Source organism: Akebia trifoliata, chromosome 2, assembly GCF_017979445.1.
Source record: "Akebia trifoliata isolate Shusen 1 chromosome 2, ASM1797944v1, whole genome shotgun sequence".
Lineage (NCBI taxonomy): Eukaryota > Viridiplantae > Streptophyta > Magnoliopsida > Ranunculales > Lardizabalaceae > Akebia > Akebia trifoliata.
In genome coordinates, this window is record NC_141376.1 from 5,615,743 (window position 1) to 5,635,411 (window position 19,669).

General features: G+C 34.6%; 1 protein-coding gene across 2 annotated transcripts; it reads left to right on the top strand.

The window, feature by feature from the left end:
• The first annotated feature begins 9,052 nt into the window (after positions 1-9,052).
• On the top strand, positions 9,053-19,510 carry LOC147409072 (mitogen-activated protein kinase kinase kinase 5-like). Of its 2 annotated transcripts, none has more exons than XM_086425213.1 (11): positions 9,053-9,758; positions 10,546-11,175; positions 11,253-11,340; positions 13,457-13,519; positions 13,625-13,791; positions 14,367-14,442; positions 16,712-16,771; positions 16,849-16,974; positions 18,235-18,444; positions 18,534-18,634; positions 18,803-18,987. In XM_086425213.1, exons 1-11 carry the CDS (start codon positions 9,298-9,300, stop codon positions 18,846-18,848), a joined length of 2,028 nt encoding a protein of 675 aa, XP_086281339.1. In that variant the 5' UTR covers positions 9,053-9,297; the 3' UTR covers positions 18,849-18,987. The 2 variants fall into 2 exon arrangements, with proteins under 2 accessions (XP_086281339.1, XP_086281329.1); XM_086425203.1 differs by having other exon boundaries at positions 9,055-9,758; positions 18,759-19,510.
• Positions 19,511-19,669: the final 159 nt, after the last annotated feature.

Consider the following 19,669-nt stretch of genomic DNA (forward strand, 5'->3'; position numbering starts at 1 on the left):
AACTATAATAGGACTAGGACCCACCATTGTATTTTATTGTATATATATATGAGGGGATGCTTATGTCGTATCTTTGGGGTTTAATGGGTGAAAGAGGAAAAATAATAAATTTGAAAGAGTATTATTGGAAAAGGGGAAAAGATGAAATGCAAAAGAAAAAATTTTAAGGGTTGTTTTTGGAAAGGGATAAAAGAGAAAAGACAATAAACTTGAGAAGGGGGAGAAGAGAGAAGATAAAGAAGGAAGAAAATATAATAAAGTTAGAGGAGTATTATTGAAAAAAAGGTGAAGGAAAGTAAAAAACAAGAATTGTGATAATTTGACTATCCCACACGACAAACCTAATCGACTGTCTTGACATGACAAGTTCGAGAATTGTAGATTGTGCTCTTCGGAATACACGACTGCACTTCCCCATAAAAGTGTATCGTGGGGAAATCGTCTATCCCGAGAAGTGTAGATCTACGATTCTCGAACTTGTTGCGTCAAGTAATCAATTGAGTATGCCATGTGAGATAGTCAGATTATCACGACTCTAAAAATAATAAAATTGAAAGGGGAAGGGAGAGAAGATGAAAGACAATAAAGTTGGGTTGTGTGGACTCCATTTCTTTATCTCGATCTTTTATAAAATTATTACTACAATTTTGTAGGGTATAAAGAGAGTGAGATATATTGTTGTTTTTATTATATAAACTGGAGTTTGTTTTAACCTACAACATAAGCATCCTCTTTGGGGTTAAATGGGTATAAGTGGAAAGATATTAAAATTAAAGGAATATTATTGAAAAAAGAGGAGGAAATACAATAACATTTAAGAGGGGGGGATAAAAAAGACAATAAAATGGAGTTAAGAGGATCTCATTTCATTGTCTCAATCTTTATACCCCACAAACCTGTAGTAGAGTGGGGTATACTGTTATGTTTTATTATATAGGTATACTAGAGTTCGCCGTCCTCTTTGGAGTTAAAGGTGTAAGAGATGAAGATAGTAAAGTTAAAGTATTTTTTTAAAAAATGGGAGGGGGGAGAGGAAAAATAATAAAGTCGGAGGAGGACAAGAGGAAAGGTATGGTAGTGTGGACATTTATCCCCTAGAAAACTATTATTAAGTGAGGTCCACCATTGCATTTTATTATATAGATATATTTTTAAAATCTGAGTATTATCACGAGTTAATATGTTTTTTCTTCAAAATCACAGTATTATCATGAGTTAATAGTGTTAATAGATCTCTATCTCTTTCACATAATGTGAAAGAGATAGATTCAACTACTGTAGACGAGGAAACCTCTTCCACTTATTTAGGAAATTGCACTTAATTTCGTTATGTGAAAGAGATAGATTCACCTACTGTAGACGAGGAAACCTCTTCCACTTATTTAGGAAATTGCACTTAATTTCTTCCCCATTTAGAAATCATTTTGAATTTGTAATTGTAAAATAAATTAGAAAACATAAATCTTAGGATCTAGGGAGTGATTCTTTGAATTTTGAATTTGAATTATAAAATAAATGAGAGAAAAAATCTTAGGATCTAAAGAGGGGTTCTCTCCATATAATTTTGTAAATAAAAAAGCTCTATAAATAGGAATAAAACTCAGAGGCCCGATTAAGGTTGTCTCAATGCATTATAAGGCACAAGACACAACAACTAAGGGAAGATGTAGTAGCCTTCATCCATCCTAGATTCCATGTGGCAAGCACAAAGAGCGGTAGTGTGGAGACACATGTCCTAGACTCGAGGTTATAAAACCCCTCTCAAAAATGAAGATGAGGGGTTTTGAAAAAAATAATTTCTCTCCATACATAAAAGGTCTACTCTGCAAGTTACTTTTCATCATCTTCTCATTTTCAATCATTATTGCTTTCTTCTATCTTACATATCTTTTATTGACTTAATCTTTGAAGGACCCCTGACAAACATCATACCAGGGCCTCATTCTTCTTCCTTCATCCTTCAAAGAATCATTAGCCCATCTCATCAACAATCCAAGGAGAAAGCTCGGGAGATTAAAGGTCCAAGGAGTAGAGTCAGAAGATCATAGATTAGTTAGTTTGATCAAGAATTTCACACATATCAAGGAGTGGGACTCCTAAAAAACCTCCACGGGATTCTCTCCATATAATTTGTAAATGCAAAAGCTCTATAAATATAAATAAATCTCAAAGATCTAGTCAGGTTGTGCATCCTTTCAAATAGTACTACAATGGTAACATTGGTAAATATAATGACAATTATTTTGAGAGATGGATATCTCTCTCTCTCTCACACACACACATTTTAAAAGAACAAATAGTTGGGAGAAAAACACTTTCCTAACTTAGTCAATAAAGTTTCATGCCTGCATCACCTTATGGCATCCGAAAACACGATCAGATGTCACAATGATGTAAATCTCAAAATTTTAAGAACTTAAAAAAATAAAAAAAAAATCATTATTAATTTTAATTTTAAATTTGGGAGTTTGGTAGTTGTCCATTTTTGAAGCCTTGGATGAAGGCCAAAAAAATATATTTTAATTTTAATAAATTTAAATCTGATGTCCGCCATGAAATCTAGAGAGCTGTGATATTGGATAGCCAATGTGGCACTCTGTATGGGCCGAATGACTTTTCATAAGATTTGAAATCTTACCAAGCTAGCTTAACTCTAATTGGGACCATACAAATTAATCCAAATACAGGCTCAGGCGAAGGTAGACAAATCTTGGACATGTCGATTTTTTAGTGTTAGTTAAACCCGACCTTCTTAATAAATGGGCCGGACTTGAGCTAGATTGTTGATCCAACTAAAGCAGCTCATTAAAATCAGGCCCAACTCCTGTTTGTTTGTTTGTTTGTTTGTATTTTAAGATATAGAACCGGATTGGCTGATGGCCCGAACAATAATCACAGAATTTTATGAATTCTCCATTTTCTTTTAAATGATAAATTCTCCAAATGAGGGATCAACCAATTAATTAACGAATCAACGAAATAATCCATAATTTCTGGATTAACCATTGAATGTATGACATTGTTTTATTTTCATCAACATTCAAATCTAAAGATTATGGCAAGGTTGAAGATGACGGGCTTAAAAAAAAAATGACCATAAATTCGATTTAGGCGCCTCACTCAAATACTCACTCTGATGTGTATGCTCACGTATGAGCTTAAGACCAGTGTTTTAAAAACTGGGCCGGACCGGCCGGTCCGACCTAGTTGAACAAGATCCGTTTTCTTTTACGGGACGAGTCAACCAAAAAAACCCAGTTTTGAAAAAGTCAATCGACATGTCTGATTCAATTGTTTAAACCGATTCGACCAATGACCCAATTGGATTTGTAAAAAGACCGGTCCAACTTTTGGGTGATTTTTCACATACCCCTCTATAATTTGGTGAATATTTGAGATACCTCGTGCGTTTTAAAATTGATGACATGCCCCCTTAACCTTAGGTATTCTCTTAAAAACTAATGGAAAATGATCAAACTTAGTAAGATTTTAATTGTTGGGTCCACATGCTTAGTTAGACAACCCCTAAAATTCATGTCTAGACCAGATTTAAAACAAATAAATAAATACAATTATTATTTTCGAGCTTGATCCATGCTTTGAAAATGAACATCCACTAAATTCTTAAATTTAAATTTCAAATTCAAATCTAGAGGGAATTTTTATTTTTTTTCTGTAAAAATTCTTTTTAATTTTTTTTGCTTGTAAAAGTTCTTAAAACCTTGTAATCTACATCATGTGACACTAGATCATGTTTTTGAAGTAAAAGTTAACTGATTTTAAAAAAAACCTAAAATATTTATTGAATATTTCATATTTAGGTCCAACCGGTTAAACCCACCAGTTGGATCGCTTTGGACCGACCCATTCAATCATATGGATCAATGACCAGTCTGGTTTTTAAAACGTTGCTTAAGACCTTATCCGCATTTCAAGTCTTATATACACAAATCAATTAATTGATCGACATGTAATTTATATTCTCTTTTAGATGATTTTCATCATGCCTTAAGTCTTATATGTCTCCACTAATTTTTTTTAATTGTAACCAAAATTTAATTGGATTGGAAAATAATAGCAAAGGTAAGATGAAACTATAGAGTACAAAAGTCCCCAATTTAATAACACATAATTAAAATGGCCAAATTTATATATGAAATATTCTGCCTTGATTCCAAGAAATTCCTTTTTGATCTCCAAGTAATTTATCAATTGATATCTAATAGCCTTACAAACATCTGGTATTTATGACTATGACGTTGGTCCTTAAACCAAGGTACGACTTCCATAAAATCCCCTTTTTCCTCACAAGAAAATAAAAATGGACAAAAGATGTCCAACACATTATTTGGGGGAAAAAAAAAACTCAATTGATGTGGAATGTGCACAGAATCATAGATTTTTTTTGGGAAAAATATCTTTATATGGTTCTACTCAAGGAAAAAAATCTATGATTCTATGCACATTCCACGTCAATTGAGTTGCTTATTTTTTTATTCAATTTAGCATGGTTCATATGATATAGTAATGTTGGAGTAATATTGAAATTGACACCGTTTCACACATTAGTGTGCACAGAAACATAGATGCTTCTCACTTGTATTTCAATGAAAAGCATATATGATTTTGTATAGGGGTGCAATTTGGTCCCGTTCAAACTAAGAACCGAATCAAACCGATAGCTTTGAGGTGATTTGGTTCAGTTTGGAACAAGTTGCAGTTTGGTTCCGGGTTACGAAAATGGAGAATTGATCAATTTGATTCGATTCTTAGATCAAGTTTGTATAGAACTAAACAAATCGAAAATCGAACTCCTATGCAATAAATAAATATATATATATGTATATAATAATTATTATGAATTATTTTAGGAGTTAGGACATAGATTAATGATCTTTAATGAGTAAACTAATGTCTTTTTATGGATGGATTTGTAATTTGTTATATGAAATTTTATGTTTGTTTTTTCATTAAAAAATATTACTTATAATTTATAGAATATTAACATTCTGTAGAATCAAACTAAACTAAATCGACTTTAATTTGGTTTGGTTCTGGTTCTTATTTAGTAGAACTGACCTATGTTGGTTTGATTTCAATTTGACCTCAAACCGAATCAAGTTGCACCCCTAGTTTTGTACACACATCTACATCAGCAATGTGTAGAACAATGTCAATTTCAATGTTACTTCAGCATTTTCCTATTATATATTATCTTTATCATTCGTGTCATGCTAAATTGACTAAAAAAATACCTAAATACACTCAATTGACGTGATATGTGCACAAAATCATAGATTTTTGTTTCCTCATGGTGTGATGCCTCACGTTCATCCATGGTGCGACTCCATCTAAGAAGTTGATTGGTCAGTGTGATTGTTTTCCGTTATAAAAGGTGGTGGTTGTGTGATCAATTCTTGATTTTAGTAACTTTGATTACAATGACCTATCACTTGTATTGTTGACCCTATCTAAAAATTGGTACAAGTCATAAAATTACTATTCTATCTAGGTTCTCCATTGATAGTGTTGGTATTGTGCCTGAACCTTTGTTGAAGAAATTAACTTTCTTCAAGACTCAACTCCAATAATATTCTTATTTTTAACATATTTTAATTTTAATTTAGATTTTACTAATTTAAGAAAATTCATATTTTCTATCTAATAACATGAAACTGTTGATTCTACCAACTTCTCCCAACATACAAGCATCACAGTCAAGATAAGATACCTTATAGTCAAGAAACAGTTGGTTGAAGTGACTTTATATGTTCGGTTGACCTTGTCAAACAGTACATCTCTTTTGACCATTCTATGGTTTTATTCACAAGTCCTTATTTCTCTTATTGCAGTATTTATGATGGTAAAACTTTTTAAATTCTAACCTTCCAAATGTCAAATAAAAATATAGACAAATCATCTTGTTTTACTATTTGACTAGAGAAAGATGTTGACTCAGCCATATCTTTATATTACAGGACCATCCAACGGTCTAGAGCTTTGGTTGGAATCCTCCTAGGGACGACAGAAATAGTTTCCAGATTAAAATAACCTATCTAATCTAAAAGAAAAATAAAATAAAAAATCAATATAGGACCCCGACCGCGTATGTTCAACACGTGTCCATACTGCATTTGACTGATATATGATATGAGAGCTGATGGTGGGACCCAAACCTCTGTCTAGATGACGTGGATCAGAATCTATAGATAATTGGACTGAGTCTTGGAACTACGTGTCACGACGTAGTCCGCCACCCACCAATAAGGCTTACGAAGGAGACACGTACCAACGCGATGGAAGACTGGAATACGCACACTCAAGGTCGCTATTCACCGTGCGTATGAAACAAGGTTTGACAGCTCCATAGGTCTCAGATTCGAGAGCATCCGCTTACTACGCACACGGCGCAACGTAGAGTAAGTCAAGTGTTATATATAATCCATCCATCCACCACAATCAGAGATTTATTTATTTATGTGTAAGCTAAATGTTAAATACCCTGAAAGATTCTTTTTTGATACTCCCTGGAGTGGATTACAATCCAACTTCTCATCTCCTTTGTTGCCACGTGGCATACTTGTTGGGACCCACTGATTGAGGAGTTCTTGGTCCATCCACCCCCCCCCCCAATCTGATTAATTTCTTCTAACCATTTTGATTAAAAAAAATAAAAAATCTATCATGGATTTGAAGTCCGTCGATGGATTTATCCATATAAACCATGACAAGAAAATGGTTTATTAGACTATCACTCTAGTATAGGGGATGAGGATGGTTTATGGGACAATAATTGTGATAAAATCTATGATAATGATTTTTGTCTTATATGATTTAGAAATTTCAGAATGAGTTGATATTTAGTGATGATGATTTCTTCACCGTAGAGATTATCCTCATAAAAAATCAGCTCATTCTGAAAGTGATTTATAAAAAAATTGACGATCCACGATTCTTCAACTTAGCTAACCAAATTTGGGCCCTATGCTCTACGTATGGTAACATTCACTTCAAATTTACTTTTAGAGAAACAAATAGGCTTGCGGACAAACTTGCTTCATTGTTAACTACTCAAGACACTAGAATCATTTTCGCTTCTGATCTTCCGTCTGAGATGAATTCCATTGTAAGGGAGGATGCCTTTGGAACCCCCTATGTGAGAGTGTAACTTTTTTTCCTTTATCTATTTATTCTGGTCAGGGGGTCTGCCTAAACCCCCGATTACTCTCAAAAAAAAAAAAAAATTGTGTTTAAAAGTTTTGGAATGAGCTGATTTTTAACGACGATGATCTCCTCACCATCAATATCATCCTCATAAAAAATCAGCTCATTCCATAACTTTTAATCCCATCAAAAGTAATTTACAAAAAATCATTGTCATAAATTTTGTTACAATTATTGTTCATATAAATCATGACCAGAAAATAGTCTTTAGACTATTACTCTATTATTTTGGAATGAAACGATACGTAGGATCATGATGAGGCGTGTGGCTCATGTGATAAAAGTCCATAAATATTTTCTATAATAGTTATAAAATCAAGTTGATAAAGTAAAATGCATTTTATATTGGCAAAGCGTCAAAAAGCATGAACGAAAAATGTCTTTAAAGTGAATGCTTTGAAAAGGGTCATTTATTCATTGGCATCCCCATTTTTGGTAAATTATTAAAGTTAACAAGAAATAACTTAAATATCTTCATTTTCAATCCGATTAAACACCTTTGATTTCTTCTAATAGAAATCATTTTCAATGTTTAGGGTAAAATCTTTTATCCCCATCCTTTTCACCTTTAACATTTTTTTTTTCATCTTTAATTTTGAAGGTAAAACTTTGAATAAAAAACAAACAAGGCAAGACTTTAAGGAGAGTAGAAAATGATGAATTTTGAATAAAAAAATATCAGTGATTTTCTTTGAGAATTGAAAATAATTACCTATAAAATTAAAGAGTTTAAGATGATAAATTTTAGGAGAAAAATTATGGATCAATCATCAAAATATGTACAATCATCTTATTTACTTGAATAATAGATATTCAAAATTATTTACAAAGTTGGTAAAATATAATTTTGATAGATAAATTATTTTTTAAATAATTAAAAAAATATTAGTAAGTATCATAAATGCTCCTACCTTGAGGGATTGGCTTAATTGTGGCAATTTCACATCAATGAGTGGTTAATACTTGTAGGTCATGAGTTTGATCCTTAGTATGAGTATTAATTCTTCGAGGGCCACTTGTGAAGGCTCACCCTCACTTAACTAGTGCATGTGATGTGTGGGCGTTGCATGTGCCCTTTAACTAGTCCTTGGACAAGACCATGGGTTATGAATTGGGTAAAACCCATGTACAAGCCCGGTCTATTGTGTACAGGGATACCTTGTTATTAAAAAAAAAAAAAAAAAACATATATATCATAAAGGTATTGATCTTAATTTGGGAATATTCTTGTCATCTTAGTTGTAGACTTTAAAAATAAATAGATAAATAATCATCACAAAAAAAATGTAATTTAGTAAATATTTTTGTGACATAATTAATTACTAATTAATAATATGTAAATTTCTTAAAAAAAAAAATAGAATGAAATTGGTTCATCTATGCATATAAGAAAATCGTTTGACAATCATAATTTTAAATCTTGTACGAGATTGAGATAACTCGTTCGAGTTGTCTTGATCTCGTTTAATAATGATACGGATATACTTGGTGTCTAACATTCACATGATCTGGCAAGATAAATGAGATGTTTCAGACGATATTTGAGAAATCATAGATGAGTCAATCGTGATTTTAAAAATTAAATAGTTATTATATAAATAAAAATATAATTTTATGATTAAATAATTTTTAATCTATCTTATTTTATTAAAAAAATATAAATATTTTAATTTCAATATATGTAAAATCAATCAATATAAACCAAGTTAAATGGATTGTATCGCCCATGCTGACAATAATATCCTCTTTATTACGTAAATAATTATTATAAACTGTCTATTCTCAGCTCATGTTTTGAGCATTGACTTTGCTTTTAGGGACAAAAGGTCCTTTTGACCTTTAGACATGTAGACAAAAGCGTTCCCGTTTGGGGTGGAAAAAAAATGCTGTAAACCGCGTACCAGAGAGAATACAATCCATGATCTCTAGCTCATTCTCAAAGAAAAATTTCCCAATCTCAGCTAAGGTTTCTCTCTCTGATTCTATTTAATGGCGGATCTGATGTTACAGCTAGGGTTTCTCATCAACTACCTCTTAATCTAAACTACGTAACATGTTTTTTCACCTTCAGAGATGCCTTGGTGGCAGAGCGCCTTCTCTTATTCTTCCTCTTCGTCTCCCAAATCCTGCGATTCTCCTCAGAAACGAAATTTCAAGGACAATCTCACAAGGAGCAATCGAGGATCTTTGATGCATCCGCGACTCACGCGGCAGCGGAAGCTTCGTCATCTTAGCGATCTTGATGTCGGGCCTCTTCCGTTGAAACATCTATCAGAGAATTCGACACCTGTGTCTTCGTCTCCAAGTAGTTTGGATCATTTTCCGCACCGATCGTCTTCTGCGGTGCCTCAGCCGTTACCATTGCCTTTTCTTCGTCGTGATTCCGGATCTTTGGCTTCAAATTCTGGACATTTACCCCTCCCTTCACCGAAAGAGGGGCCGAGCAGAGGAGATGGAGATGAGGGAGATAGAACGGATACTTTGATTGGATATGGGGCATGGGAGGGAGTTCTGTCGACCTCTCCAATTGGAAGGTTAGAATTTAAATTGAAAAGTTGAAATTTTGTATGAAATTGTTATTTGATGATTCAGAAAACAGAATCCCTTTATGTGCATCAAATCTGAAAAAAAACAAAAAAACAAAAAAACAAAAAAAAAAAAAACAAAGAAGAAAATTCAAATTAGAGAGAATATGAGATTTGTGGAAAAATCACTCATTTAGAGCTTAGATCTCAGTCTTACACGCAAGGTGGGAAGAATCAATCTCCCTAACTGATGGATTCACACGATATTAACAGGGAGGTTCAAATTTCCATAAAAATCGTACCTTTTCTTACACCGCCCTTACACATTGATGTAGAGGAAGAAAGTTTTGTGGTCTTAGGAAGAAAGTTTTTTGCCATTTGGTTTTGTCCTATGCTCTGGTTTATATAACAGTAACCGTTTCATCGTTTCTTCTCATGGAACGGTAGAACTTATGAGCTGATCTTTTAGGTATTTGAATCTATTGAAGTCAAATATCCTTTCCATCGTTCCATGAGATTCTCAATATAAACTTAAGATTTTTAATATAAATTTCTTATTCTTTGTTATATAAATTCATATTTTATCTTGTGTATAAACATTAGTCTGCTTGTGACTTACTCAATTTGGGGAAAGTTCAGGTAAATCTATAATTTTTGTCTGAATTTATCACAGTTGTGTTTTAATTTTTTATTCTTTTAGGTATATCCCACACATGGATGCCTATCAGTTTGTGTTTTCCACTATATGGAAATTATGTCAATTTTGCATTTATATATAGGTATTTTCACATTACAGGAAATTTCCTTACCAGCAAATCCATAAGAATATAGATCATGTTGATACATTATCAACTAAATCAAAAACTGATTGTGGTAAAAGGGTGCTTCAAGATCCAAATGTCGTCGAGAATGTTCGAAACAATTTCAGGCTTAATGGTCCTGCTATGAGTGCTCCCGCTAGTGGTTTCTCAAGTCCTGCAGTTAGCCCTCGAAGATCGAGTGCGGGGGATTTTTTTCCTTCTCCATTCGCGCCTTCTCAAGGATTTCAGGTTTGGACTGCCCCAGATATCCCAGCCACAGATATGCTTGCAGGCTTCTCTTGCCATGCTTCACTGGATAAATTTTTTTCTAGCCCTGAACGATCTCCACTTCACAGTCCTGGATTAAAACCCAAAAGTCCGAGTGGACCGACATCTCCATTGCACCCCAAGTTGTCTCCAGATAGTTCTCCAGCATGGCATGACGGTAATGGTCATGTGATGGTTTACCCTCTACCCCTTCCTCCAGGTGCTGCAACAGCGACACAACCAGCTTTCGTTCATCAAACTATGGTCAAACCAGAGGCTTTAACAATGCCAAGTCAATGGCAAAAAGGAAAACGTATTGGACGTGGTACATTTGGAACTGTTTATGATGGCACCCATCGGTATGCAAGTACTCTGTAGTTTATGTTCTTGTTTTCTTTTGCTGCAATGAGCACTAATACGTTCTTTTCTCTAACAGGGAAACTGGAGCTCTGTGTGCAATGAAAGAAGTCGATCTAATTCCTGATGACCCCAAATCGGTTGAATCCATGAAGCAATTGGAGCAGGTTAGTTTGCCGGATCCTTTACATTCTTCAGGTCAAGTGTATGTTAGTATTTTTGTATTCTGGATTATCAAGCTTTTTATCTAGATCTTGTTAAGGCATACGTTAATAAAGGAAAAAAGTGAAATAGGGCCAAAGATTATGTTATGACGTTGACAGGTACTGTGTATGCACGACAAGAGTTTAATCTTTTCAATTCATTCACTTTGTGAAAATATAACCAATCTACGAGAAGGCTTCATTGTCAGGTTATTTTCTGTTCTTACTTAGAAGTAAGAATAAATAACATAGCATTCCGTATCTGCTACAGTTATAATGGAAAAGAAATACTCATTTTTTTCACATTACTACCTGTCATTCAAGTAGAGATTACCACAAAATGTAGGTAAAGTGATGAGATCATGAAAACATCATCATTGTCAAAGTCTCCTACCAAAAATTTGGGGCTGGCTAAACAAATCATATTACTCTGTTCAATTCTGCACAAAGCCATATATTTTGTTGATTCGAACATGTTCAGTTACTTTCTCATTACCTCACATTTGTCTTCCCCGCACTCCTGTAGAACCTTCAATTTGCACATTTTTTCTAACTGGGTTAGTAATCAACGTTTGTTTCCTGACATACCATTTCGATCAACTTTCTTTCCTTGTCACCTATTGGGGTTGCTCTTACTTTTTAATGAATGCATTTCATTTTAATTTCATCTTACTAATTCTTTCTCACTCATCCATCTCAGCATCCTCATGTATATCGTACTCAATCTATAAACATGTTTCTTGATTGCTTAACATGCAGCATTGTAAAGCATAGCATTATCTTCTTCTTTTTAAATTTTGATTGGGACGTGTTGGTCATGTAACACTCCTCCCTTTTAACCATCCAACACTAATTCTAAGAATGACATCCTCCTCAAATATCTTCATCCTTAATGGGTAATAGAAATAAGATAAATGAAAAAGTTGGTTCACTTTTTTTTTTTTTGCCTATCAATTTTACTAGCCCTTATTTCCTCCCAAGTCATATTAAAGTTGCACTCCACATACTCTAGCTTGGTTCTACATATTCTAGAGCATTTGGACTCCAAAGTAGCTCTTCAGATTTTTAGTTTTGCATTGATTCCATCCTAGTCTCATCAATTAATACAATTTCATCTGCACATAGCATATACAAAAGGGACCTACTCTTGAAGACGAGTACTGACTTCATTTATAACTAGAGAAAGTGGTGAAAACATGTGCAAGAAAGTTAGTAATTTTTTTTTTCCTATCACTATAAGTTTTGACGGTAATAAAACTAATAGTGATGTAAGGTGAAATTGGTTTTCTCGTATTCAATCAGGGGTGGAGCCACATAGGGCTGAGTGTGGGCAATTGCCCCAATTGAAGTTTGAAAAAAGAAAAATTAATTGAAGTTTCACTTTATACAAGAAGTAATGTTTGTAGAGGTGGATTTTTCCGCCTCTACAAAGATGAAAACCATTGCTGTAAATATGCAGCATAGATTTGTACAATGTTAATTTTTTAAAATCCAAAATAAGTCTGTAGAGGCGGATATTTCCACTGCTATTACCTTAAATATTAAAATAAAAAAAAATCATTAATTCTATAGAGGCAGAGATATAAAATTAATATTTTTAAAAATAAATAAATAGTGGGCTATAGCAATTAGTAGTAACACCCATGTTTTTAGCTGATCTACCTCAATATTAAGTGGTCTTTGAATGATTAATGTTTCTTCATATTTCATGGTTCAATTTGTTACAAATTGCTACTAAACAATGATGAGTCCAACATTGACAGAAGGAAACCAAGATTATCATTGAACCATCGTTAGCACTTAGCCCCCACTGACAAAAAATCTTGGCTCCGCCCCTATATTCATTATTTGTATAGTTTAAAATATTCATTGCTCTAAATGTGAGTTTGAATTTTATTTTCATGTATTCTTTGCCTCAAAATTCGTGCTGGTCACCTTGTAACCAGTTTTAGTGATTGCCAGAGCATACCTAAGTTATGGTGTTATATGTTGACTGTTGTATGTGCTATAGTATTTCAGATATCATATATTTATTCTTCGTTGTCAACTTCCTTAAATCCGATCCCTTTCATTGTTGCAGGAAATTAAAGTTCTTAGTCAATTAAAGCATCCAAACATTGTGCAGTATTATGGCAGTGAAATAGTGAGTGCTTCCTTGGTGCCTATTTATTATGTGTGCACTCAAGTTTGATTGCTTAGAGATCCTCCGAAATTAAATTAATTTAGAGACCATTGTTTATTTGTCTAGGTGGGGGATCACTTCTACATATATTTAGAATATGTTCATCCCGGATCAATTGATAAATATGTTCGTGAGCATTGTGGTGGGGCTATTACTGAATCGGTCGTGCGCAATTTCACCCGCCATATTCTCTCTGGGTTGGCTTATTTGCACAGCACAAAGACTATCCATAGGTAATGGTCTTATTTCTAACTTGATGGAATGAAAGTATTTTACCCATAACTTCAAATGGGGTGCTGGACCCATATTGGACACTTCGGTTTTAACTGTACATGCCGTGTGGTAACTAACATAAACTACATCACATTATACACTTTACAGAAAAAATTAAAATATTTGGCCAATTGATTATTTTGTATGGGTGTCAACCCACAGCTGGAGTTATTTTCAGATGTGTGCACTATCTTTTGGGCTACTGTTCATTTGGACAGCACTCACTTTGCACCTCTTCATTTTTGCCACCACGTGCTATATGTCTCCAAAATATGTTTCATCTTATAACTGATAGATGAATCGAAGTTTTGGGGAGATGGAACTGCATGGGGAAGATAAAAAAGTCATGAAAACTATTGTTTATTGTTGTGGCATCACTGCCAAAGGAAAGGGAAAAGGCCCACATTGTCGAGACGAGGGTCTAAGCCTTTCACATTGTTTCTATGAGAATCTTTTAGTTTTTTTACGGTGTCTTTATCTAAAGAAAACCATTTTGATATTGATTATTGCAAATTCGATGATTGTTTTTTTATAGGGACATCAAAGGTGCGAATTTGCTTGTAGATGCAACTGGCGTCGTTAAGCTTGCTGATTTTGGGATGGCAAAACATGTGAGTTCTAAATTTTCTGAACTCCTAATAATACTTGTATTTAATACATCTTTTTGAAGCATTTTCTCAATTGATACACTGAAGCATTGATTCTTTGCTATTGTTTTTGTTGGTCCTCTAGATATATTTCCAAAGCATCGTGTTTCAATTCATTTAACTGCAATTTCTGTTGATAATAACTGACATAGGAGCTGTGTTCAAAACCTTAATGCTGAAATCCAGATGTTTTTTTTTTTTCTCTTTTGGACCCTTTTTTCTAAAAGTGGCTTAAATCCAGATCTTACATGGTTCCATCGATGTTCTTTGGTCTCCCTTGTTTTAGACATTTCAGATGTTTCCAGGCTCTTTTGTACCTTCTAATCAGATTCTAAATCCATGAAAATCCAAAGTTTTTTAGCCATATTCACATATACATCGATTTAAGGTTTGTTATTCCAGTCCATTTGGCCTGAATTTCAGCCAATAAAACCCAGTTCAATTGGCCTGTTACAGTCCATATTTATGGGATTTTTTGTGCTGGTCGCACCACCCTAAAATTGGGTTTTCTAAGCTATTCAATATATATAAAATAAAACACAACTGTAGAGCCCGCTTTTGTGGGAGCAAACTTCCTTTCAGCTAGGATAAACATCCTATCCAACAACAACATTTGTTGGCCCACTTTATTGCCTTTCCTCTTCACCCCCTCTAACTTTACTATATTTCCTCTTTAACTCACTTTATTGTTTTTCATCTTTTACCCTTTAACCTCAAATTTTTTTTTAATAACACACCCCCAACTTTATTTTATTTTTCGCTTTTACCCCCTTAATTCCAAAGAGGATGCCCGTGCCATAGGCACAGGCAAATTCTAGTATATACATATATATGGGTGGTGCTCAGTAGCCAACGTTAGGGAGCCAACACGTTTATCCTACATGGCTTAAAAGTTTCAGATTGAGCTGATTTTTTGTGAGGATGATCTCTATGGTGAGAAGATCATCCTCACACTAAGTCCATCAAAAGTGGTTTACAAATTTTTGGTAAAAATTTGACGGTCCACAATTTCTATACCATTTTTGATGGGGTTACAAGTTTCAGATTGAGCTGATTTTTTTGTGAGGATGATCTTCTCACCATAGAGATCATCCTCACAAAAAAATCAGCCCAATTCGAAACTTTTAAGCCACATAGGACAAACGTGTTGGCTCCCTAACGTTGGATGCTGAACCTGACCTATATATATATATATATAATATATATATATATATATAACTGATAAACTCACATGTGGGTCTCATATTAAGAAAACTAGTTGGTAATTTAGGAATCTGGATTTTCTGTTAACAAATGAGGTTGTTAAGCTGTTGAATGAATAAAAACTGCTACATGCCCTTCAGTCAATTATGTTTAAAGCCATGTCAAGCTGGCCTTTTATATGTTTCTTCCTTGAATCTTTTTCAACACTTGTTATTTTTTAATCAGAGAAATTGACTCTGGACAGAGTCAATTTCTGAGATGGTTTGGGAATATTCAACAACGTCCCATTACAGAGTTAGAAGAAATATTATATTATACTTATCAATAAAAGAAAAGAAATCTTAAAGATGAATGTCCTAAAAGAGTGGGGGAGATCTACAAAGAACATAGATAGAGATAGTGAAAGCAGATATGAGCTCACTTTCAGTAACAAAAGACTTTCTCCGGATAGAGTGGAATGGAGGAGCATTTAGCTGACCCACCCAAATCTTTGGGATAAGGCGTTGGTTTTGTCTCGCTGAGTTATATGTTAATTTGTCTTTTCTACTCCAAGTTTCGTGGCCAAAAGGTACCACCACTGTACACCTCAAAACAATAAATAAACCGTAAAATTCAAGGTCAATTACAGATGATTACAAGTGCTTGACTAATGCAATGAGGATTCATTTATCTTACAAATATTTTACCATGTCTAGTGGCCAACTTGACGACTATTTATTTAAATGCTAGGTCATTGCTTCTTAGTGAAAATATGTTGAACCCTTATGCTGTAAAATTCATGTGAAACTTTAGATTCTAAAATTTTAGTTGCTAAACTGTACTGTGTTTAGTTGTTAAATTGTCTGGTCCTAAAATTCAGCTGAATATAATTAGAGACAAGAATGTTGGATAACTAGAGAGAAGAGTCCTGAGTGCATGATAATAACCAACCATTCTATAAATATTTCAATTCTTTTATTATCTGAGTCCTTTTGCAATTCCATTTTTTCAACATTTTGGCCTAAACAACTGGGATCTGTATCATTTTCAGCTCAGTGGACAAACAGCTGGTCTTTCAATGAAGGGAAGTCCATACTGGATGGCTCCAGAGGTATCTTTTAATCCTGTCTCCATAAATGTTGAGAAAACTCATAACTCTGCGCTTTGACACCACCTTCTTTCATCCAGGTCATACAAGCTGCGATGCAGAAAGATCCTGGTGGCGATCTTGCCCTTGCTGTTGACATTTGGAGTTTGGGTTGTACGATTATTGAAATGCTGAATGGGAAACCCCCTTGGAGTGAGTATGAAGGGGTAAGCACACGATGGAACTAATATGCTTCTTCATTATGTTCTATTGTCAACAAGAGAGAGCACGGGACAAATTTTGTGGTTTCAATATGAATTTTCTTGTACAGTTACATGAAATCCTGAAAAAAGTTTAGACCTGTGTGGACAAATTTGTTGTGATTCCTTCTTGCTATTCTATAAAATGTTGCCAGACAGAACCAAGTCTCTGATCTTTGACAATTTTGTGGTTTCAATATGAATTTTCCTGTACAGTTAAATGAAATCCTGAAAAAAACTGTAGACTTATGTGGATAAATTTATTGTGATTCCTTCTTGCTATTCTTTAAAATGTTGCTAGACAGAACCAAGTCTCCAATCTTTGGATCAAGTTGCATAGCAATTCTAAGGGTTTTAGCTACTTTATTTTTCAATGCAAGTTGCGAGTGTTTGGCGGACTGTAGATTGTGCTCCATATCTTTATTGTTTAGATGTGCATCAACTTCAGTATAATGACACTTCCTATGTATAGATGTTTTCCTCATAGTAGGTTAGTATGCAGATGTGTTATTTGTGATGGTAGTTCCCGGGGAGAGCATAATTGACCAAGCAATCCCCTATGAAGGGTCCCCCTTTTTTTTTTTCTTTTACTTTCTAAATGGTAGTTGGGGTTTAGGCAGACCCCCAACCGGAGAGAACAACAATAAGGTTACAATCTTTTATAGGCGTTTCTCAAACTGAGAGCTCAATGTCGACCTCCTGGGAACAAGTCATGATTTCTCTTAAGCTTCTTGATTAGTCTACTGGCTCTCCACAGAATGGAGCAGTTCCATCTTCGAATCATCTCCAACCTTTTGAAGAGTCACACCTTGGTCCATTGCTATGTGCAAACCCTTCTTAATAGCTTCCAACTTGTGAAAGAAGACGGACTCCACTGAACACACCACAAGGGCAATGACTGGGTTTCCATTAGCCACCCTAATGATGGCACCTTCTCCTCCTATCAACCCACGAATGGATCCATCCATATTTAGTACGTGAAAGCCTATGGGAGGGCCTTTCTGTGGTTGCTCTCTATGTCACTCCACAAGCATGATTACCAACTTGTAGTTTGCTCAGTATTATAACCATTTCGTGCTTTGAATTTACATCCAAGTAGAGGATGCACACATTTTCTGAATTTTACATCTTAAAAATGATCGAACACCTAATGCCAGTTTTCCATTGTTGCTTCTATTTGGACTACTTGCTACCTCTTATTGATTATATTGTTTGTTATGAATGCAGGCTGCAGCCATGTTTAAGGTCTTGAGAGAATCTCCTCCCATACCAGAAACATTATCGTTAGCAGGCAAAGATTTCCTGCAATGTTGCTTTCGAAGAAATCCTGCAGAGAGGCCAACGGCAAGCGCATTACTCGAGCATCATTTCCTAAAAAACTCACACCAGCTAGAAGTTCAGGCTTTCACACAGGCATTTTCTGGAATGAAACTGGTGGTAAGTATTGAATCCCACTGTCCATTTCACCTGATTATAAGCTTCATGACTTGTACGATAAAATTCTACCCAATTTGTTACTTTTACAGGATATAGCACATAGTCCAAGAGAGTGGCCTAGATATAAAATAAATCCCATGCCCGTCTCTCCAGGCACACAGACAGCAAAAGGAAAACTGTTATCCAATGGGTATGTTTCTTCTGCATAAAAAAATCCTTCTCAAAACAGAGAAAGAAAACATTTCTCAAATTGATAATTTCGCTTTGCATGATTACCGGAGCCGGCTTCATGCAACATTATTGTTTTTCTCCAGTGAGACTGGTCAACTATCTCATCCTGAAACTTCCGACTCCGCAGCGACCTCCCGTCATTCTCCACGTTCAACTCTGGAGGCCCTTCCTAGTTTATCGCCTCCACACTCGAATCATAGCACATGTAATTCCAAATCTTCTCCAAATGGTCTAAATAGCATACACCTGGGTACTGGGAATAGCCGCTCTAACAACCTTCCAAGGACTCACGGGAATGCGAAGGAAGCCCCACTCCCTTTTTGACATTACCAGATCGGATTACTATGGACACATCACTCTGGCTCAAGTCTCTCATGAACTGTGAGAGAACCAACGGTTGTGCATGCAAACCTGCATCTTAACTTTTATTCTGGGACTATTTGCATTCAGTCCTAGTTCATATCCACGACAATAGAGTTTGTTCTGTAAAATGTTTTCTCAGCTCTCTGTTGTTGACACCTCTTTCTTGAAGTGACGATGCCTCTTTAGCATGACATCAACTCTTGGGCCTGGAAAATGGAAGCAATTTGTTCGATACAGTTCATCGTTTAGGAGATTTGGCAGAATTCAAGTTCTCAGTAAGTGTTTCCCAAGAAATATTTTTACTAATGTGTACAACACACATGATGGGATCAAATGAATATGTAGATATTAGAATTTTTTCAGTTTCAATCTTTGGGATTAGGCTTTGTTGTTCTGGTTTTTTATGTAGAATGTTTCAAGTAGTCATCCAATTTATTGCATAACTTGCATTATAACTTTTTATTTTTTCATCCGGACATGACTCTAGATTTTATCTCAATGGATGCAATTTGAATTCGGATACTTATGCTACTAATTTTTACTGAAATCTACACCTGTTTATACTGAAGGTAAGAATATCACTACCACCCCTTACCCAATTACTGGATGACAGGCGAAAAGAATCCTATTT